General features: G+C 37.3%; 1 protein-coding gene across 4 annotated transcripts in view; it reads left to right on the top strand.

The window, feature by feature from the left end:
• Positions 1-23,389, top strand: part of TBC1D5 (TBC1 domain family member 5) — a 537,689-nt gene that overhangs the window by 426,881 nt on the left and 87,419 nt on the right. For all 4 annotated transcript variants that reach the window (XM_047768951.1, XM_047768932.1, XM_047768961.1 and 1 more), the window contains one exon: positions 12,233-12,318. In XM_047768951.1, the coding sequence (XP_047624907.1) occupies positions 12,233-12,318 (86 nt within the window). The remainder of the gene's footprint in view (positions 1-12,232; positions 12,319-23,389) is intronic.

Below are 23,389 nucleotides of genomic sequence, written 5' to 3'. Positions count from 1 at the left end.
TCCTGTCCTAGGTCTAGGGTTCTAAAAAATGGTCTGAAATGTTGATACCAGAGATGAAGGCTTAGGAGTTTTGTGGAGAGATGAATATTAAAGGAATTGGAAAGAAGATTGAAATTGATGGTATATTTCAAAGAACACAAAGAGATGCTGACAGATCTGTAAGATTCCGTGTGTTTGTTGTTTTGTAATGAAATCCTGCAGTTGGTGACATTTAAGGCTTCTAGGTGACATTCAAAAGCATGTGGCATCTGAACTCCCAGATCTTCGAAGGCTTATATGAAAAGAGCCAGTCCCACATGAGGTCAAAAAGGTAGGTTAGGCAAACTAAGCTTAATACTATCTGACAGACTAATGCTGAAAGAATAACAGTTCAGCCAGAATTGTGAAGTATTCCTCATACCCGTTTAACCTACCACCTCTGTCACGAAAAGAGTACAAAAACTAAGTAGAAAATGATATAAAGTATTTTTATCTTTTGTATTAGATAGAATTAAAAAAATAAGCTTTATTTTTAATTAGTGCAAAGAAGTATAAATAAGAAATCAGAAATGGTCCCTTGCTGTAAGCTTCCACTGATGGGCCGATGGGAATGGAGAATATGGCACATGGTAGGGAAATGACAGCACTATAAAAAAAATACAAAGTAAAAAAAACACAAGTCTCTGTCCAGTCCCCTTCACCTCCATTCTTTTCTCCTTCCAGGTTGGGGCAGGGGGATTATGTATATGGAGTTATCATATTTCTTGTATTTGATAGCTTGGTTAAGATATAATTTACATACAATAAAGATCTATTCAATTTACGGCAGTGGTTTTGGGTATATTTACAGAGTTGTGCAACCATCACCATAATTTAATTTTAGAACATGTTCATCATCCCCCAAAAACCCCTTTAGCAGTCATTCCCTACTTTCTCCCACACCTAAAACTCCTCCCCCACTAGGCAACCACTAATCTAATTCCAGTCCCTATGATTTTGCCTATTCTGGATTTTTGTGTAAATGGGATCATACAGTATGTGAGGAAGGGGCAGTTTTGGTTTCTTTAATTTAGCATAATGTTTTTGAGGTCCATCCATGTTGTAGTATGGATCAGTACTTCATTTTTATTGACAAATAATATTCCAGTATGGATATACCACATTTTATCCACTTACTATTGATAGACATTTGTAGTTTTATTATGAATAATGCTGCTATGAAAGTTTCCCATCCAAGGTTTTGTCTGGACGTATGTTTTTATTTCTCCTGGATATATGCTTATCAGTGGGATTGCTTGGTCATATGCTAACTCTGCATTCAACATTTTGAGGAACTGTCAAAAACTGTTTTTTACAGTTTTACATTCCCACTATCAGTGTATGAGGAAGGGTTCAAATTTCTCCATACAGAGTAAAGCTTTGCCAGAACTTGTTGTGTCTGTCTTTTTTATTATAGCCATTCTAATGGGTAGGAAATGGTATTTCATTGTGGCTTTGATTTTCACTTCCCTGATGACTAGTTATGGTGAGCATCTTTTCATGTGCTTATGGGTCATTTGTACATATTTTTGGGGAACATTTGTACATGTCCTTTGGATCCTTTGCCCATTTTTAATTGGGTTGTCATTTTATTATAGAATTGTAAGAATTCTTTATATATTCTGGGTATAAGATTCTTATCCAATATATAATTTGCAAATTCTCTCTCATCTGTAGGTGGGCTTTTTCTTAATGATGTTCTTTGAAACACAAATGTTTTTAATTTCAATGAAGCCTAACTAATCAGTCTTTTCTTTTTTCACTTGTACTTTTGCTGACATATCTAAGAAATTATTTCCTAGCCCAAGATCACAAAGCTTTACTCTGGTATTTCCTTCTAAAAATTTGATAGTTTTAGTTCTTCCATTTAGGTCTATGATCCACTTTGAGTTGATTTTGTGTGAGATGTGAGATTGGGGTCTCCAAATTCATTCTTTTATGTTTGGACATCATTTGTGTTTTTGATGTCCAAAAAAACTGTTTTTTCCCCTATTGAATTGTCTTGCCCCTTTGTGAAAAATTAATTAACCATAAATATGAGGACTTATTTCTGGTCTCTCAGCTGTATTCCACTGGTCTAAATATCTGCCCTTAATGCTAGTTCCATACTGTCCTGATTACTATAGCTTTGCAGTAAGTTTTGAAATCAGGAATTATGAAATCATGAACTCCTTTTACTTTTTTCAAGATAATTTAACTATTCTGAGTCACTGGCATTCCCATGTGAATTTTAAGATCTTATTTGTCAATTGCTGCAAACTATTTCTTTTTAAAGAATATTTACATAAAAAGAATTGTAATTTGTGTATTGTTCTATACATTACTTTCTTTTCCCTTTTCATTTTCCCTCAAGGGCATTTCATTTGTTTGTTTGTTTGTTTGTTTTAGGGCCACACCTGAGGCATATGGATGTTCCTGGCCTAGGGGTCAAATCAGAGCTGTAGCTGCTGGCCTACACCTCAGCCACAGCAATGCCAGATCCAAACCATGTCTGCAACCTACACCACAGTTCACGGCAACACTGGATCCTTAACCCACTGAACAAGGCCAGGGATCGAACCCACGGCCTCACGAATACTAGTTGGATTTGCTACCGCTGAGGAATTCCTCAAGGGCATTTTTAAACACAGTGTCTATCAGAAAATAAGACCTCTGTACTTCTACACAGAATAACTGCTGGGAAAGGCCTCCAAAATGTCCCCTTAACCTAGATGGGATGATTACTTAAAACTTCCTCACATTCTTCTTTCTGAATTAGTACAAAGTTGTGTGCAGTCCTATTTCTTCTCACCACTTCAGTTTTCCAACAAAAGGGATCTTGGGACCCCAACTAAATGATTTGATTCTTCAGAAAAAAATGACCTCGGAAGAGAGTTATTTTCTTGAAGCATTTCTGGCCAGGAAAGTTCAGCTGCCTCTAAAAAAAAAAAAAAAAAAAAAAAAGGTGAATGGGCAGCCCCACTTTTGGAGCAGCCCTTTACAAATCTGGCTCCCTTCAGCTGCCCCACAGGAATGGAAACCATCTCAGAGAAGGTAGTACAGGAAGAGTGGGCAGCCTGCTTCACTGTAACTGCATTTGGTGGAACATTCCTCCCTCATCCTCATCCTCACCCCACCTACCTCACCTTCTCATTCTTTCAGGTAAAGCACTGGATGCACATATCTTACTCCCAAACAGCTTTTCTGTCGAGGGCTGGCATTCATCTGATGTTATAGCTGTACCAGTTGTGTTGAATGAGTTCCATGTCAGTAGGTAAAGAAATCCAGCATCTGAGGGGTTAAAGCCTGGCACAGCAGGGGCTCTCCACTAGTTACTTCTGACTGCCTAATAGCCCTGATTGGTGGCTGCCTTCCCTATAGCAGTTGCTTTATATTTTGACTGTCACCCCTGCACACATTTATTTAGCAGAAGCATTAATAAACCCAGTGGAACCCATAAAACACATGCCCAAGAGGAAAGCTTTTATCTGAAACCACCTTTCAGATTTCTGGGAAAAGGTCCCCAAAGGACCTGTGGATGGAATTCAGGGGAGTCTAAGAACTTGGATGAGAAAAATTTACGTCTTTATTTTCACTAAGCACTTAGTAAAATTTAATTTTTCCTTCAAATGAAGACAACAAATGGCAGTAGTTTTTGCAGCACCTGAAACGTTTTCACTGATAGCAACACCGATATTTTATATCATATTACAGTGGATGACATGTCTTGAAATGCCATTTATATTCAAAACTACTTCTAAATTATAGTAATGATTAGACCAGCCATATATCTTACTTAATATGTTCATGAAAAAGCACATTTTATCATGTTATACATTTGTTCAATATTTCAATTACTGTGTTTCAGTGTAATTGTTTTCCTCTATAACCCTATGTATTCTATTTTATGTATTTAAGAACATTATTCTGAAAAGGGGAGAAAGCAGAAAGCTAAGTAGTCCATGAAACAAAAATGATGAAGCAGCCCTGGAACAGATCTTCTGTGAGCAGCCTCCAAATGGTGCACTAGTTAATATCACTAGGTACTGGAGGGGGCTTTGCTTTTAAGGCTGAGCTGTATCAAAAGATATTGATTACAAAGAAAATGTTTTATAACACTAGAAATTCACACCAGATATAGGATTCTTTTTTATAATGACAACAAAATCTAGAATAAAACAATGAAGAAGACAAGAGTCCATCCATTAGGACTCTTCTCAGTGGTTTCTGGGTCTAACTTGCCAGACTTTCTCAAGTATACGTTTGGTCTCACTCAGGAAAATAAAACTCTAATCTGGGTATTACTTATGTTTGCTTTCTGATTTCTCTCTTTACTTGGACATTTCAAAATTCAGTATTGATGCTTCTTATACTAGAAAGTTATCACAAAACATACTGTATGAGTGACTTTACTTAGTAAAAGTGGATTTATATAAAAAATGAATTTTTAATTGCCAGATGTCTTATCATTGAAGTAAGTCCCCAGATTTCATGATTAGTGTGACCGCCCAAGGCTTCCTTTCTCCAGGCCTCAGTGTGCAGGAGCCCAGCTTTTGTTGCCTTGACAATTACAATAGCAGGTCTGGAGAGGAAAGAAGATGGGGTAAGATTTGTCAACCCTGGGCTCTCATCCCCAGGGAGTCACATTGACTTATTCTTGAAGATTCAAAATTCCTAAAACCATGTTGTACATTGCTTCTATTTTGATGATAATTTGTTTTAAACTTATTTTAAGATTTCTAAAAATTTACAATGGTAATTTTTATATCTGAGATTTTAGTTTTTTAAAAATCTCTTTCCCAAATTGGAATATTTAGGAATATTTTTTGAGATTGCCTCTTTCATTTTTTCTTTATATCACTGAAAGTTGGAAACCTACTCTCTTAGAAAAAGATATAAGGTAAATGGGTTTCCACATGTCTTTAAACCATTGAAGTAAGGCTCCTCCTCCCCTGTCTGCTGTTCAAGGAAGGAAAAAGGTGAAGAGTTCAGTGGGCTAAATGGGCTAACCAACTATCTAGAAGGAATTATTTTGGTAGGACCCAGTATTATCAATGAAGAAAATGTATAAACATAAATACTTTCCATACACACACACGCACACACACATAGGGGCATGTAAATATGGCATCTTTGTGCATGCTAAATTCAAAATGTAAATACATTAGAAAAAGGAGAAAATTTTATTTTTCTTTTGGTGTCTATTTATTGTATGAAGCTACAGTCGAGCATAACGCACAGGTGGTTTAAAATGCTTCTCTGCCATCTGAGATCTCGGCTTGCCAGGGTATAGATGGGGATGTCGCTTTAGGGAATTGGGCTTATTCAGTATGTAAAATGAGACTGGCATGGGTTCAGAGGTTTTGTCTGTGTCTTTACCAGTGAACAATTTTTGCTTCCTTTTTTTAAAGGTCTTTTAAATTAAAAAAAAAAAATTACCTAAATTTTTCTCTCTGTTGCACTAAGATTCTTAATACCAAGTGTTCGTAATCTACATTTCCTATCAAAATACATAGAAACTATTAGTATATAAGCCAGAGGTTATTTTAATCCTGGTACTGAACTAAAATTCTAATTTACAACCTTGTTAAAAAATTTGTTTTCTTTTTTTGATGAAGATCTATATGTTAACTTGATTAATGCATTGTAACCACATCTTGGATTTTTTTTAAAGAAAAATCAAACTAGATTTAATGTTTTGTGAAGTTATTTTATACAGAGTATTTGGCATTTAATTCATGTTATGGGTTACTTTAAAAAAAGGAAAAGTGGTTTAGATAAGGCAGTATGGTTCAATATACTATTATACATAAATATGTATAGCAAAATGAACATTGTCTCAATAGTAAGTAATGTAAAAAGAAAATCAGCTCTTGGATAAATGATGAAGGAAATACAAATCTAGGTTTGACAGCAGTATCTGGATAATACTACTTATTTGATTTATATAGATACAAGGGATTTTTGTCATTTAGGATTATAAGGTCTGCCTTTTGGATCCACTGTGTTACTCTATCTAATTTTAATGAAGAGGGCAGTATGTGGCAATAAGAAACAGAAATGTTGAGACCTTTGTGGACCCTCTAGCAATCAGTGAATATCAGATCACAAATTTCCCCAGCTTTAATTACAGGCAAAAGAAAAGACAAAATTAACATTTTAATATAGAAATATCTTAGGCTTTAGGAGAATTATGATAAATCTAATGTTGCCTAGTGAACTAAAGAGGGGATATTACAACAAACTGTCTCCTTAGGAATATTTGTTTAAATAAAGGCAACAATACTTCATCCTTATCTTTTTTGGATAATTATCGCTATTTCAGGCTGTTCTTTGTTCCAGGTTTAAAATACCTTTAGTTTAAAAAAAAAAAAAGTAATTGGCAATGTTTGTTTTCTGTAAAACTACAAGAAGGGGAAAATGCCGTTTGCTTGGCACTAACAAGATAATTATTTTAGGGAGAGTTTTTGCTCTGCAGCTCTGGTTCACTGGTGCCATGGCATCTCTGCTCTTGGATGCATTTAGGTTACCTCGTTTCAGCTACAGCGTATTAAACTAACTCCTCTTCCATGGCTGAGCTTTGCCCACCTGTCTCCCCTAAAACACCTGCAACATATGTTTGCATAACCCTGTAATGCTTTGCCTTTGGGGTCCTGAGAAATTCCCCCAGAGCTTTTTGCTTATAAACAGCTGAGCAATTCGTTTTTCTAATGACGGCTGCTTTTCCCCCAGCATTGAGGCAATAACATATTCACTAAAATAAGAGTCTCATTTTTCATCAAAGAGAAATGTTCGACATATTTTTCCAGTGCCGTTTCTCCTTCTGAGCCTTATTTTCCCCTTTTCTAATCGGCATGCTAAAAATTAAGAGTTGGTAGCAAGATATTAAGGAAAAGAAAACTAAGTAATTCTTCATTTGTCGAATATTTATTCATGCCAAACATACATTATATTTATATTGTAAATATAAATCAAATTTTTCTATTAAACAAGTGCTACCAGAACTTTATCAGTTTAATTAGATGTAAAAATTGTGACGAATAAACTATAAAAATAAAAATCTGCACATATTGTAAGAAATCTCTTTAATTATCGTAACCTCATAAGCTGGCAAACAACTGTGCATTAAGTATATGTGGCTTTACAATTAAAAAATATGTATGTATATACTCCTATTCTGAGAATTAAGACCATTTTTCTCCCCACATATAAGGTCCAATGTGCATGATATATTGTCCTAAATATGTACTTGTGGTTTTTTTTTTTTTTTAATGTAAATTTGGGTGAAATTCACATATGATAGATGAAATGCCACTCTCTCTACCTGCTTGTCATCATGGATTTTAAGCTGTCAAACCGTCAAATCAGCTGTTAAAGGTCTGTTTATCAGTGCTCAGTGGTATCAGAAAATAATTATAGCTTCCATTTTATTGAGTGTTTATGATATGCCAGGCCCTGGGCTACACTTAACATTCATTGACCCATTTAATCCTTTCCTCTGTTTTGCAGATGAGGAAACCAGAGCTGCCTGGAGGGTAACTGACTCCTCACAGCTGCTCAGCCAGGAGTGGGTGGAACAGGGTCTGGGTTTAAACCTCCCTGACTCCCCACCCTTGGCCTCCTCCGCTAGGCAGCCTGTGCCTCTAAAACAGATGTTAGGTCTGCTCTACTCCTTTTGTTTTCAACAGGAAAAGTTAACTCTTAACTCCTACTGGTACAGTCATAAATTAGAACTAGGATCACTGGAGTTCCTTTTGTTTGTGGTTCAGTTCTTTGTGTGTTTATAAATAGCCAGGCTTTGAAAGACACAGTGTTCAAAGCAGGGTAAATACCCCAGACTCCTTTCCTTCTGGAGTCTCAGTTAACAGTTCAAAAGATTACCCTTCTGTCCTCAGGTGAGAGATGGGAGTTAGGGGATCAATCTAGAAAATGCTGTTTGTAATAACTTCTGTTGGATGAGTTTGATTTCACCAGGCTCAGGACAAGGAAAATATGTCACATTCTATCTTGTGGTTAATTGTACTTCTTATAGCACCTTTTAGTTTGTTGTACATAGCATGGGTTAGCATTAAAATATTTGTACACTACTACAGAAAAGTGAGTTTGAACTTAAAATCCTGAAATATGACCATGTGGGTAAGAATGGCCAGAAGGATATTATATGCTGATCCACAGATTTCAATTATGAGTAGGGCAGAAGAGAGTTGTCCACAGTCAAAAGCCATGCTCAGTAGGGTATAGAGTACTTTACCCGAAATTACATTAAGGGGGCAGCTTACTATTATATAATACAGACCTCAGAAGTGAAGAATATTAACCACAATGGAGAGGTTGGGTTTCAATCAGTTTTGTCCCTGACATGGATTTCGGTCATTCACTACTTGTACGTTGATTTGATCATGCCAAATTATTTAACAAAAGCATTTTGGAAATTCGGAAGTACCACACAGGTTTGGTTTTGGTTTTTTAAGTCCATCCAGGTTGGTCTAGGAAAGGCCTGGTAGACTGAGGGTAGATTGAATTTGTGATTTCTGCATTTTCAAGTATAGTTATATAGACTTCTCAGGTCATGAAACATAGTAGGTATTCCTCCATACACTGCCCAATATGTTAGGATATGATTACCATTTTGTTATTTTTGGAGGAAAATTCTCCAAAAGAGGTGTTTGGTTTTTTTTAATGTACCTTGATTTGGAAAAGCTTATAATATTTGAAATCCTGACTGTGTGATAATGGGTTTAAAATAATTACTGATTGTTCCAATCCCTTGCAAAGACATACTATTAAAGTTGTTGACGTTACGTCCTGTATAATGAGAACTTACAACTGTCATAGAGTCTGGTCTTTCTCAACATACAGAGTTTTACATGTGTAAAATTTTAGCTGCTCTTACATTTTAGAGGAAATCCAAGATCTATAAAAATTAAAAATCAAAACGTATATTTCTATGAAATTTTATTTGGAAAAAAATCCTTTAAGAAAGGCAGGAATCTTTTCACTTTTAAAATGTTTCAAGTGCATAAAGTTAGAATTCTGCTCATTTAATTTCATCCCACTGAGGAAATTATTTGCTGTCATTTTGGTACATAGTTTTGTGAGAAGGTATTGCCTCACAATTTCTTGGCTTTTTAAAACCTTATTCAGAAGAGACAAAACTAAATTAAAAATAAGGATTATAGGTGAAATAAAGAACTGTCAGTACTGAATCTTAATGTATGAAAGCATATATGGGAGTTCCTGTTGTGGAGCAGTGGAAATGAATTTCAATAGGAACCATGAGGTTGCGGTTCGATCCCTGGCCTTGCTCAGTGGGCTAAGGATCGGGCTTTGCTGTGAGCTGTGGTGTAGGTCGCAGATGTGGCTTGGATCTGGCGTTTCTGTGGTTCTGGAGTAGGCCAGCAGCTGTAGCTCCGATTAGACCCCTAGCCTGGGAACCTCCATATGCCGAGGGTGCAGCCCTAAAAAGACAAAAAGACAAAAAAAAAATTAAAAAATAAAAATAAAAGCATGTATGTTCCCTTTGTAGTTTTGTGTCTGTATATGTTGATTGCTATAGCCACATATTGGTTTACAGACAGACCAGACATTGGTTCTGGGCTGTTCATTACAATAGCCACAGCTCAGGTGGTCATTGAGCATAGAAGTGTGACTGGTCCCAGTTGAGATGTGCTGTCAGTGTAAAAGATACACTGGATTTCAGACACTTTGTACAAAAGAAAGAATGTAACATGTCTCAATATTTTTTCTAGTGATTACATGGGCATTTGATTGTTTTTACTTTTTAGGGCCACAGCTATGGCATATTGAAGTTCCCTGGCTAGGGGTCAAATCAGAGCTGCAGCTGTAGGTCTACACCATAGTCACAGCAGCGTGCCTGATCCATAACCCACTGAGTGAGGCCAGGGATCGAACTTGCATCCACATGGATACTAGTCCTGTTGTGGCTCGTAACACACTGAGCCACAATGGGAACTCTTCTAGTGATTACATGTTAAAAGGACAATATTTTGGATATACTAAATGAAACAAAATATTATTACATTTAATTTCATTGTCTTTTTTTCTTTTTTTTTTAATGTGGTTGCTAACGATTTTTAAATTACATATGAAGCTTGCGCTTGTGACCCACATTTTATTTCTGATGGATGGTGCTAGTCTAGACCATTCGTATGTCTCCATATTTATGTTTTAGCCACAGCATCATCTTCTCAGATAGAAAACTCCATTGGATAACTTTCAGCTGTAACCTCTGATTTTATTTTCTTACATTTCAAACACCATTTTTGAACATCTTTTCTTTTTTCAGTCCCAGTACAGTGGCACTTTAAACCACCTCTCCCTTTGATAAGTCTCCTAGGAATTTAAATAGGCCTCAGTGAAAGCAATACTTGAGCCTCATTCATATGTTCAGGTTAGATCATTATTCCTAATAATGGCTTTAAGTGCTTGGGTAGATCAGCACTTCTCATCTTGAATTGCTTGTCATATCTTTATAAAGATGTTTCAAGAAATTGCTCCATGCATTCCCTTCTTTCATTGTTTTCTAGCAAAAAGTAACATAATCCTCTATTTGTTGAAAGTCAGAGAAGAAAAGACTTTCATATTTGCAAAAACAAAATGTTTCAAGGTACTGAGAATAAAGAACAAAATTGGTCATGAGTGATAGTCCTATGAAAGTTAATTTTTAAAGTAAATCATGAATGTGCTGTCAGTCTGCCAGTGGCTTTGACCTCTGTTTCACTCTCCCTTTATATTTGGGACCAGGTTGTCATCAGCTACCACAAGGAGACCTATGTAATTCCTAGAGAGAGAGAAGTTGCACTGTTAGACTTAATAGTATGGTAGTCATGGAAGCATCAGTTATCTTCATCAAGGCAATTCAGATTTGATTATTGTAGAACTGTGTTGAATACCAAACCAGTGGAGTAGTAGCTGGAGCTAAATCAAGAGATTGTCATTTTTGTCAGATGATTAGGGCTGACTTGGAAGAGATATGAAAGGGTTGAGCTGTGTAAATATTCTCTTTTCAGCAGAAAAAGAAAAGGTCCATCATGGCCTTAAGATGCAGCTTGTTAGTTTGATGAATTTCAAACTATTTAACCTTAGTAATTATATATCCCCACCTACATGCAAGTGTATCAGTACCTTGGGTTATATCTCCAAAGATGGATTTCAAAGCATATTTGTAATTTTCTATTAAGATAAAATGCAGCCTTTCTATGTCTAGTTAGATCTCTCAAAGGATAGGGCATGTTCTGGTTGAAAGTCCTAATTATTAACCTGAATTATATGCTCAGGTAAACATTGGAGCACATTTACTTGTACGTTTAAGGAAACATTTCAATAAAAAATGTATGTAATTTAACATTTTTAGGAGGATGGTATTCGTTTAAATTATGCTTTTAACACATGTTTTTATAAACTAGAAGTATATTTAAGTTTATTTGCCTGAGGGACTTGGTATATTTAAATAAAAGACACATTAAATAATAGCAATATATTTAAATAGTCACAGTGGACCTAATGTTTCAAGGATATTTCTATGTGTTGATAAATATTACATGCCAGAAAGTACTGAGGATTGCTACTTTAATGAAAATATGCATTGGTCAGTTTGATTTTGTATTGTGGTGGCACCCTGATAATGTTTCCAATCCCTGGGCCCTTATTAAATTCATATATAAGACTAGACGACATAGAAATTGCTAACTTTAAAAGAATTGCTGAATTCCAAAAATAACAAATTTTAGGAGAGGAAAGACCCAGTGTGCCATCTAGTGGCCATATTCAACATTCTGGTTATCAAAAGCTAACAGTGACTTTTGCTCTTCTCCAAAATGCAGCTTTCTTGACACTTTATGTCTCCGCCTTAATCATAGATTGTACTAGCGTTACATCTGATATAATATTTTAGTTTTGTTGTAATTATATCTTATTGTATTTTGGAAAGACATATTGAAAATGACAAATTATCAAAAATCTAATGAAAGGAACATGAACTATGAGACAGGTAAAAGTAAAATATATTGAAATTATATCAGTGTTTGATGAGACCAAGGTCAGGAAAGGCAAAACTTCAATAAAAACAAAACCCTAGCACATTAACTACTAAACTTCATTATTACATGTATTTTTTTTTGGAAGAATATAAAAACAATTGTTTCATTCTTTTGTGTGTTAATGTATAATTTAAATGGCTTTATACAGTGTAATTTATTGCTTTTTTTTTCTATAGAAAAACCCAAGACCAGTGACTTACCAATTCCATCCAAATTTAGATTATTACAAAGCACGAGGAGCAGACCTCATGAATAAAAGCCGGTAAGTCCTCTTTCTCTGATGAAGGTTATAAGTCACTAAGATATTCTTGGAGATCATCAGGAAATTTTACACATTTGCTGAAAATAATTTTCCACATTTTAGCATAGCAGTGGTTAATGCATGTAATGAATCTTTGTTAAATAAATTATCTAAGTTTTTTTTAAGCATGAGAAAAACAATATAGAGTGTTGTCAGTGGTAAGATGAAAAATTAAATATAATACTTGTTACAGTTTGAAGTTTGGCAACTTCATTTTTCCAACACTAATAAACCTGAATAAATTGTGCCTACTTGTATAATCTCTTTCTAGATCCTTGCTGTTGATTGAAAAGAGACAGTTCTATAATATATGTTTAAATTATTTCAGTAACAAAATTAAAATTGGGTTTCCCAACTGTCTTTAGAACTACACAACAAGCTTATAAATGCATCTTGTGTGTGCATTTGTGATTACATACATAGAAATTTTAAGGGTCACTGTAGGAATAAAAAAACATTAAAATCCTACTTTTAAAAAGAAATTAACACTGGCATAAAGGGTTGATGAACAGTTTTGTTCTTTCATAATGCTATACTCAGATGTCTCAAGAGTTAACTTGTCAAACCAGAACCATCTCAAATTAGAATATAATTCCAAAGTTTACTCTGAAAGGCTGAAATGTTAGGATAAATATTACAAGTTGTCCGAATTTTCTTCCTTAAGCATTCTGCCTGAGTGCTAGCTTTTCTTCTTCAGTATAGTTCCAGCAACCTAAATGTACATTGATGAAGTATACTAACACAGTGTGTCCTCCTCTTACTCAGTGTTAAAAATAAGACATAATTCCTGACACACAGAAACTTGTGGTCTGAAGAGAGAGAAGGATTTGATAAGAAAGCTGCTGAATTTAGACTTGTCTTTGAGCTTCGTTTTAGTGTAATACTGTTTTTAGTTTACCAATCCTTGATAGAAGTCTGTCTCACAGTTTGATGGACTATGTAATTATGAGACCAGTTTTATAGCCCATGAGGCTTCTCTGAAGCTCTGTTTGTTCATCTGATTCTTGTTTCACAAATAAAAGGTTATTTCTTATAGTCATTGTTCATTTAATTTAACAAATTTTTCTTGAGTGCCAGACTCTCTTTATTCTAAGCACTGGAGATACTCAGTGAACAAACCCAACAAAAATCCCTGCCCTCAGGAATCTTACAGTCTAGTCACTTGTATTCCCTCACTGTCAACTATTTCGTTCTGATATGTTTAAAAGAATAGTACAGTTTAGGCACTTTGTTCATACATCTTTCTAGCTGGAGGCCCTTCTTCTCCCCTAATCTCCACCCCATAACCTGCCCCCTCCTCCACCCACCACCCACCCACACACCCTCCATGCCCCACCCCCAGATTAGTTCACAGGACAGCCCAGTAACTCTCAATTTATAATAGATTACATCACACCCCGACTTAAGCCCTCCAAAGGCTTCCTATTACCTCTGCTGGTCCACCTTTCCTCCTTGGCCTCTCCCCTGGTGACTTCCTCTCCTCTACCCCCAGCTTCTCCTCCCTCCTTTAGAGCTTGCCCTGGGCATCTGCACTTCCCTGTTCTCCCACCTTTCTCTTCCTTTGCCTCTTCAAGGTTTATAACTCAGCCCACACATCATCTCACAGCAGCCTCTCATGACCTCCCGTTTGTCTTCTCCCTTGGACAGTCTACCCAGTTGCCCCATCTTATTTTCACAGGATTCATCACTTACTGGAGCCATACACTTCATTTATGCATGTATCGTCAGTCTCCCCAGCCTTCCCACTGAGGGCAGATCTCTTACCTTACCACTTAAGGGCACCTGAGATAGCGCTGGCTGCTGTGGGGGAAGTTCCTCTAAAAGTACCTGTTGTATGTTTACATGATTCTCCTTTTATATTTTTCAACATCTACTTTTTTGTTTTTCCAAAAAGGAAATGGACTATATCCCTTGCGCTCTCCTTTCATGTTTTATCTTTCTTTCATTTAGCTTTCTATCCCTGCATTTTTCTTCTCAGAAATGTTGGTTCTATTTTATGTATTTCTTGGAAGCAGGTTGAGATTCTTATAAAAAGTATCATCATAAGGAATGGAAGGCAGGTTTCTCATCATCACAGTTGTGATTTGAAATTCAGCTGAACCAAATGAAGTATTGTGTGTGAAGACATCACAGAGGAGTGCTCCAGGGAAGAAAAAGTTTGTAGATGGTGTTGAGAAATGACAAATTTTTGGAAAAGGTATCAACTTATAATCTTCACACACACCCAAATAAATTCTGAATTAATCAAAGTTTACTCAAGCAAACATAGAATAAAACATGAGTGTCTATCTGACCTCTGGTTACTAGACATTTTAGGCTTAAAAGTAATGGAAGAAATCACAAAGGGAAGCACTGACGGATTTTACTTCACAACTTTTTTTTTTTTTTTTGTCTTTTTAGGGCAGCACCTGCAGCATATGGAGGTTCCTAGGTTATGGGTCTAATTGGAGCTGTAGCAGCTGGCCTATGCCACAGCCACAGCAATGCCAGATCCGAGCCACGTCTGTGACCTATACCACAGCTCACAGCAACGCCGGATCCTTAACCCAGTGAGTGAGGCCAGGGATCGAACCCGCAACCTCATGGTTCCTAGTCAGATTCATTTCCGCTGAGCCACAACGGGAACTCCTCCACAACTATTTTAAGTAGATATGTCAAAAGTTAAATAAACTGAATCAAAAAGCCAATAGAGGACGCCCCTTGTGGCCTGCAGTGTAACTACATGGCATCGTCCCTGCAGCGGCTTCGGTTCTGGCCCTGGAATTTCCACATGCTCTGGTAAGGCCAAACAACAACAACAAAAAAAGCAAACAGAAAATTGGGAAAATATTTGTAGCAGAAATGACTGACAAACTATAATTATAGCAAGTAATATATAAAAACCTACACAGTTCAGTAAGAATCATAGGATCCTGTCTCAGTGGCCATCCCATCTCCTGCTATGCTCTTCACTGCCCAATGGATCCCAGCCCAGGTTCATGGCTTTAAATTCCATTTTATATCTTTATCCTGACCTCTTCCCTTGAACATAAACTCATATGTTCCAAACGCTTGAGTCCACCTCCACACACCTGTTACTCTCCCAGTGTTTCTTCATCACAGTGAATGTCATGACCCAGTTGAGCAAGCTTTAGAATTGCTTTTAACTCCTCTTTCTTTTTCCTTTGTTTCTTTCTTTTCTTTCTTTTTTCTTTCTTTCATTCATTCTTTTCTTTCTTTTTTCTTTCTTTCATTCATTCTTTTCTTTTCTTTCTTTTCTTTTCTTTCTTTCTTTCTTTCTTTCTTTCTTTTCTTTTCTTTTCTTTTCTTTTCTTTTCTTTCCTTCTTTCCTTCCTTCCTTCCTTTCCATAAACTAGATTTAAGAAAAAATAACTTTCATTGGAGTATAGGTGACTTAACACTGTTGTGTTAGCTTTGAGTATACAGCAAAGTAAATCAGCCATATATATATATATATATATACACACATACAGATCCATTCTTTTTCAGATTCTTTCCCCATATGGGCTGTTAGAGAATATTGAATAGATTTCTCTGAGCTATGTAATAGGTCCTTGTTACGTATCGATTTTGTGTAGTATGCAAACATGTAGTGTATAATATGCTACTCCCAACCTCCCAATCCATCACCTCCCCCTACCGTTTCCCCTTTGGTAACCATAAGTTTGGTTTCAAAATCCTTGTGACTCCCCTTTTTCTCAGGCTTCACACATAAATTCCATCAGCAAGTCCTGTTCAAACTATATCCTGAAGTAAGTCACTTTTATCTCCCTGCACCACTAATACCAAGTCACATGTCCTTGCCCTTCTCACCCTACAGCTTTCTACCTAGTCTCCCAATGCAAGTCCAATTATATCAGTCTGCTGCTCAGATCTCTTCGGTGACTTTGGGTAAAATCCAAAGCCTTTACAATGGTCTTCAGGCAGGCCCTGCACAGTACAGCTCCTTTCTCTCCCATACCACTTGCTCCCACTGCTCTGTCCTGTTGTTCACTGGACTCCAGTCATACTGGCCTGCTTACCATTCTTTAAGTACTCAAACGTGTTCCCACTTGGGGAGCTTTGATCTTGCTTTTCCCCATGTCTGGGTTCTTCCCCAAGAATCCACATGGCACACTTACTATTCAGTCTGTGATCAGGTATCACCTCTTCAGAGAACCTCTCTTTGATTGCCCTGCCTAAAATAAAAGTAAAAAAATAAAAGAAATATCATATCACTTATATGTGGAATCTAAATATGGCACAGATGAACCTACATACAAAACAGAAAGACTCACAGACATAGAGAACAGTCTTGTGGTTGCCAAGGAGGAGGAGGGAGGAAGTGGGATGGACTGGGAGTTTGGGGTTAGTAGACACAAACTATTGCATTTAGAATGGATAAGCAATGAGATCCTATTCTCTAGTGCAGGGAACAGTATCCAACCTCTTGAGATTAGAACATGATGGAAGATAGTATGAGAAAAAGAATGTGTATATATGTATGACTGGGCCACTGTGCTATACAGCAGAAACTGGCAACTCAAGTGTAAATCACCTATAACTTAAAAAAACTAAACTAGGAGTTCACGTCGTAGCGCAGTGGTTAACGAATCCGACTAGGAACCATGAGGTTGCGGGTTCGGTCCCTGCCCTTGCTCAGTGGGTTGACGATCCAGCGTTGCCGTGAGCTGTGGTGTAGGTTGCAGACGCGGCTCGGATCCCGAGTTGCTGTGGCTCTGGCAAAGGCCAGTGGCTACAGCTCCGATTCGACCCCTAGCCTGGGAACCTCCATATGCCGTGGGAGCGGCCCTAGAAATGGCAAAAAGACAAAAAAAAAAAAACAAACCTAAACTAAAACAGTAGAACATTCTGTCCTCTTTCTTTGTTTTGTTTTTGCGTCTTTTTTATAGCAGGTCTTACCTGAAATGGTATTTTTTGCTTTTTAAAAAATGTTTATTCAATTTTTTGTTTATTTTTACTGTTTGTTTCTTGTACTGAAATGTCAACTCTGCATGTTTATCTTATTAACGTATCATCAGCACCTAAAATGGGGCCTGGAATATAGTAGGAATCCTTCAATGAAAGGATTGCAGACAGTAAATAAACATTTAAAAAGCTGTTCAAATTCATAATTAGTCAAAGAAATTCCAATTAAAACACCTATGAAGTACAATTTCTCACCTTTCAAATTAGCAAATTAAAAATAAATGAGACAAGTGTTCCCATCGTGGCTCAGTGGTAATGAGTCGACTGGTATCCATGAGGACGTGGGTTCAATACCTGGCCTCACTCAGTGGCTTAAGGATCCAGCATTACTGTGAGCTGTGGTGTAGATCACAGACATGGCTTGGACACTGCGTTGCTGTGGCTGTGGCTGTGGCGCAGACTGGCAGCTGCAGCTCAGATTCGACCCCTAGCCTGGGAACTTCCATATGCTTCAACCCACGCCCCCACCCCCGCCAAAAAAATGAGACAGAGATGTTTAAGTCCTAGAGATCTAATGTAGAGCCTAGGCCCATAGTTAATAATACTGTAGTAGGTACTTAACATTTGCTAAGAGAGTAGATCTTATTTTAAGTGTTCTTATCAAAAATAAATAAATAAAAAGTAATAATAAAAGGACAGGAGGAAACTTTTGGAGGTGATGGATAGGTTTATGGCATAGGTTGTAGTGATGGTTTCACAGATGTATACTTACCTCCAAACTCATCAAGCTGTGCACATTAAATATGTACAGCTGTTTGTGTGTCAGTCATACCTCAATAAAGTAGTTCAAAGGGAATGAATGTATGACCAAGCTAGCATTGGTAAAGGCACATGGATATGCTTAGTCACCAATTGAGGGAGTATAAATTGAGACAAACTTGATAATCTTGCCAAGTAATACTTCCAATTCTGTATGTGGCCGTTATAACTACCACATTATTCCCCAGAGGTTTATCATGTCACTACTTTATCCATGATCAAAAACTATTGTAGCTACAAAACCCTTGGTAAAGTCTCCCTGGAGCTGTTTAGTGCCTAAGATGCTTTTACCATGCTGGACCCTTCAACCATAATTAGCCTTGCAACTACTTTCTTAGTTGTTTAGAAGCTATTAAAGAGTTAATGTACTGGGGCTGTAATTGAGTAACAAGTGGGGATGATCCAGAGGGAACTTATAACCTCATGGGAAACCCCAGCAATGAGCAGTTTGTAGAGGAGAGACAGGCAGGCAGACACCTGGAAAGCAGGGAACTAATATTTGTCTACGTCTCTGGCAGTGGACTTCTATTTGTGTTGCCTCTCCAAATAAGGGATGAGGATGCAAAGATGACATATGATTTCATGGATCAGAATATCTCTAGAAATCAATAAGCCTGGTTTCTCTTCTCTGCTTTACCATGGATTGCTATAATTAAGTCTTTAAAAGCAAGAGCCTAGGTATTTTAGTGGTAGATTTTCCATTACATGTGTGGGTATTATCCACTATGCTCTGATTTTACTTAACTTGCAAATTTCTTTTTAAAAATGGGAATTGACATTTTCAATTCATTCAACTTTTGAGCTCAGAACAACAATTTAACACCCAAATCTTGCTCCAATTTTGTCTTTAAATAACTAACCATAAATTGCTGCTATAAAAAAATAAGTGCATCTAAATTGTGACCAGTATTTAGAAAGACCCATCAAACTTATTTAGGAATCTGTGACTACTGAAATGCCCACTGAGTATCATGGGAGAATTTTCGTAGTTTTAAAATACTGCAGTCTCTTATACTGAGTAGAATCACGTACCTCCTTTATTTCAGAACATTCATGGATTTTCTGTGTTGAAAATGACACAACACAGTTTCTCAAAATGCGTAATTTTTTTCTGCTCTGCAGAGGTGAGGAAATAATAGCACCTTAGCTGTCAGCAGCACCTCAAGGGCATGTGTCACTTTCTCGAGCAGTGCCTTTTTACGGGCTCCACAACTGTAGGTCCTTAGCTTGAGTAAGCAATTAATTTTTTTATTTATGTTTTTATTTTTTGTCTTTGTCTTTTTAGGGCAGCACCTGCAGCATATGGAGGTTCCTAGGTTATGGGTCTAATTGGAGCTGTAGCAGCTGGCCTATGCCACAGCCACAGCAATGCCAGATCCGAGCCACGTCTGTGACCTATACCACAGCTCACAGCAACGCCGGATCCTTAACCCAGTGAGGGAGGCCAGGGATCGAACCCGCAACCTCATGGTTCCTAGTCAGATTCATTTCCGCTGTGCCACGACAGGAATTCCTTGCGTAAGCAATTTCATCTCACCAAAGGTAAATATAGCACTTGATCAAATGAGGCCTTGAGAGAAATGGAAGAAACCAGGTTTAGTTCCCCATCTCTCTGCTCACCAGATCAGCCCTAGACTAGTCTTCTCTGGGCTGAGACTCCCAGCTTTCCTCTGCCTGGTAACAGAGCTTACTTTAAACAACTTAACTGATATCAATAATGAAAGATTCCAGAATTAGAATTCTGGAGGGTAGGCCCTTGACAAAAGGCCCCTTGTTAGGATCCCTATGTGGGATCCAAGAGGAAGCCAGGCTCCAGGGAAAGACGATTCCAGCAGGGGGATGATTCTCACTGGCCTTTGACGGCCTCCCTGGCCTCTACTAGGCTCCATGTAATGAAGGAGTGCTGTGTCCAATCCATCTTAACCCCGAGAGTGCCTGGTGCTCAGCAGTTCTCCATTTCTCCCTGGGATCAGGATCTGCCCCAGCTTAAGCATGCTCCTCCCAGAACCTGGCCGGACAAGAACGTCCTAGAAAGTGCCTGATCCCAGGAAGCACAAGGATTCTTCCAGCAGTTGTAATCTTGTGCTAGAATTTGAACTTTGTGAGAATGGGGACCATATCTGCCTCTGTCACTGCTGTTCCCTCTGTACCTGGCACAGAGAACAAATTCAGACCTTAGTGAAGTGAATGAATGCTTTTAACTTCAATTGTAGAATAACTCATGTTGATGTCAGGGTCTGGCTCTTAGAAACTTCATATTCCCAGGACCTGGCGTGGTACCTGGCACTGTTTCTAGTATTCAGTGAATATTTAGTTTAATGACTGGATGAATGAATACTGTTTTGAATACCTAAAAAGCGTAAAAATTTTCCCAGCCAGTTTCCATTTTATATAGTCCACAAGACTTTTTAAATTGGGCTTTATTATATTTACTTAGAAGTATTTTATTGCTAAAATATGGTAAGGAAATAATATGCTAATAATATTTCCCAAGCCATGAAGCCAAGAAGTCCATGGTTATGGTCCATTAGTAGTTAATTGGCTAATCAGAATTTCAAAGGACACTGATTTCTATATAACTCTAATTTTTTTATGATATTTTTGTGCTCAAATAAGAGTTTATGCTCTTTCTGTTGTATCAAAGAGAGTTGTTAATTCCTAACCAACTTGGGTAAATTGATAACACTGTGTGCAGAGTAAAAAAATCTTTCTTCTTTTTAAAAAATGTTACCTATAATTTGTACAGAAGATGCGGATCTTAAGTGTTCAGTCTGATGAGTTTTGACAGCTGTGTAAACCCATGTAACCACCATCTAAAACATGTATCTGGAGTGAACATTTCTTTCCCCTGAGAATTCCCTCAAGTCTCTTTGTGGTCAAATCTAACCCTTCATCCCAGGGCTACTACTGCTTTCTGATTTCTGTTACCTCACATTGGTTTTACTTTTTCTTGAGTTTCATATAAATAGAGCCATGTAAAATGCACTCTTTGGGGTCTAGCTTTTTTCATTCAGCATGTTTTTGCAATTCATGCACCTTGTTCATATATCAGTACATTCTTCCTTTAGATTATTGAATTGTATTCCATTATATGATATACCACAAGTTGTTTATCTATTCTCTTGTTGATAGATAGTAGGTTATTTCCAGATTTGGGATGTTATGAACAAGACTGCTAAGAACACTATTATACAGGTGTTCTGATATTTTTGTTTGTCGTTGTTGTGGCTATATGTTTGTCTTTCTCAGGTAAACACGTAGAAATTGTTCTATAGGATAGATATATGTTTAACTTTATGAGAAACTACATATTGTTTTACAAAGTAATTACACCTTTTCCCACTCTCGTCAGAAATATATGGGGGTTCTAATGGCTATACATGGTTGTAATAATGTTTGCTTCTATTAGTCTTTTTCTTTTTTAATCTGTTTTAGTTGGTATGAAAATGGTATCTTATTGTGGCTTACTTTGCTGTTTCCTGACCATCTTTTCATAGCGTGTTGACTTGTATATCCTCTAAGTATTTTGCCTGTTTTTAATGTTCTTTGTCTTTTTATTCTTGATTTGTAAGAATTATTTTGCCTGTTTTTAATGTTATTTGTCTTTTTATTCTTGGTTTGTAAGAATTATTTATATATTCTGGATAAGACTCTTTGTCAGATATATGTACTGCAAATATCCCCCAGTGTGTGGCTTGCCTGTTCATTTTCTTAATGATGCCTTAAAGATGTCTTTTGATGAGCAGAAAATTTTTATTCCAAGGAAATTTATTTTATCAGTGTTCTCTTTTACAGAAAGTGCATTTTGTTTTCCTAAGACTCCTCTTAGTATCCATTGTGAAGAGTCCTTAAGACCACCTTCAGCTTTGATGATTCTCTAGACTAGATGGACTCAGAACTCAGAAAAGCTGTATACTCATGTTTACAGTATGTTATGGCAAAAGGATAGAGATTAAAAGTAGGAAAGGAAAAAGGTTGGCGTCTGAGAGAAAGAGATACAAGTTTCCAGTTGTCCACTCCCAGCCAGGAATTGTGTATGGCAACACATGTAAGGTGTTGCCAACCAGGGAAGCTCAACCAGGATTTGTGGCTCCCAAGACTTATTAGAGGTCAGTCATGTAGGCATGAAGCAACCATGTAACTGACACCAGCTACTCTGTCTCCAATCCTCGCAGAGGTCACACTGATACAGTGCAGTAGGGGCCCATGTCGAAAAGAAGCAGACTTTTTTTTTTTCCCCCTTTGGTCTTTTCTAGGGCTGTACCTATGGCATATGGAGGTTCCCAGACTAGGGATCTAATCAGAGCTGTAGCCACCAGCCTACACCAGAGCCACAGCAATGAAGGATCTGAGCCATGTCTGCAACCTACACCACAGCTCACAGCAATGCCAGATCCTCAACCCACTGAATGAGGCCAGGGATTGAACCCTCAACCTCATGGTTCCTAGTCAGGTTCATTAACCACTGCGCCACCACAGGAACTCCAGAAACAGACTTTTACCATAAATCCCATTGATAGCATAAACTGTTTGCTGTGGCTCAAGGCCATTGGTCTACAAAGACATCAGGCAGGACATTCAAGGTCTGGATTATCTCCCAGTTGTCCCTCAAGGGCCCAAACAGCTTTGGAATGTGCAGAATTTGGGCAGACCATGCCTGCTGAGTTAGCTCCTCACTAAATACTCTATCTTCTTCTAAAAGCTGTGTGGTTCTACCATTTGCATTAAACCTGTGGCCCACTTCAAATTAATGTTTGTGTATGGAGTGAGGTGAAAATTCAAGTTTGTATTTTTCTGTATGGATATCCAGCAGTTTAGTGCCATTTGTTTTAAAGTCTTTCCTTTCCCCATTGAATTAAATTGGATCCTTTGTTGAAAATCAATTGACAGTGTGGAGATACCTCAGGAAACTAAATATAGAGCTACCATATGATCCACCTATTCCAGTGCTGGGCATATATCCAGACAAAACTTTTACTGAAAAAGATACATGCATCCCTATGTTTGTAGTGGCACTATTCACAATAGCCAAGACATGGAAACAACCTAAATGTCCATTGACTGATGATTAAGATGTGGTACATATATACAGTGGAATATTACTCAGCCATAAAAAAGATAAACTAATGCCATTTGCAGCAACATGCATGGAACTAGAGACTCTCATACTAAGTGAAATAAGCCAGAAAGAAAAAGACGAATACCATATGATATCACTTATTTGTGGAATCTAAAATTTGGAACAGATGATCCTATATAAAAATAACAAACAAACAAAAAAACAGCATGGCCAAGAAGAGCAGAC

Source organism: Phacochoerus africanus, chromosome 1 (genome assembly GCF_016906955.1).
Source record: "Phacochoerus africanus isolate WHEZ1 chromosome 1, ROS_Pafr_v1, whole genome shotgun sequence".
Lineage (NCBI taxonomy): Eukaryota > Metazoa > Chordata > Mammalia > Artiodactyla > Suidae > Phacochoerus > Phacochoerus africanus.
The sequence above is the reverse complement of the archived record's forward strand: the minus strand, read 5'-3'. Positions and strand labels throughout refer to the sequence as shown.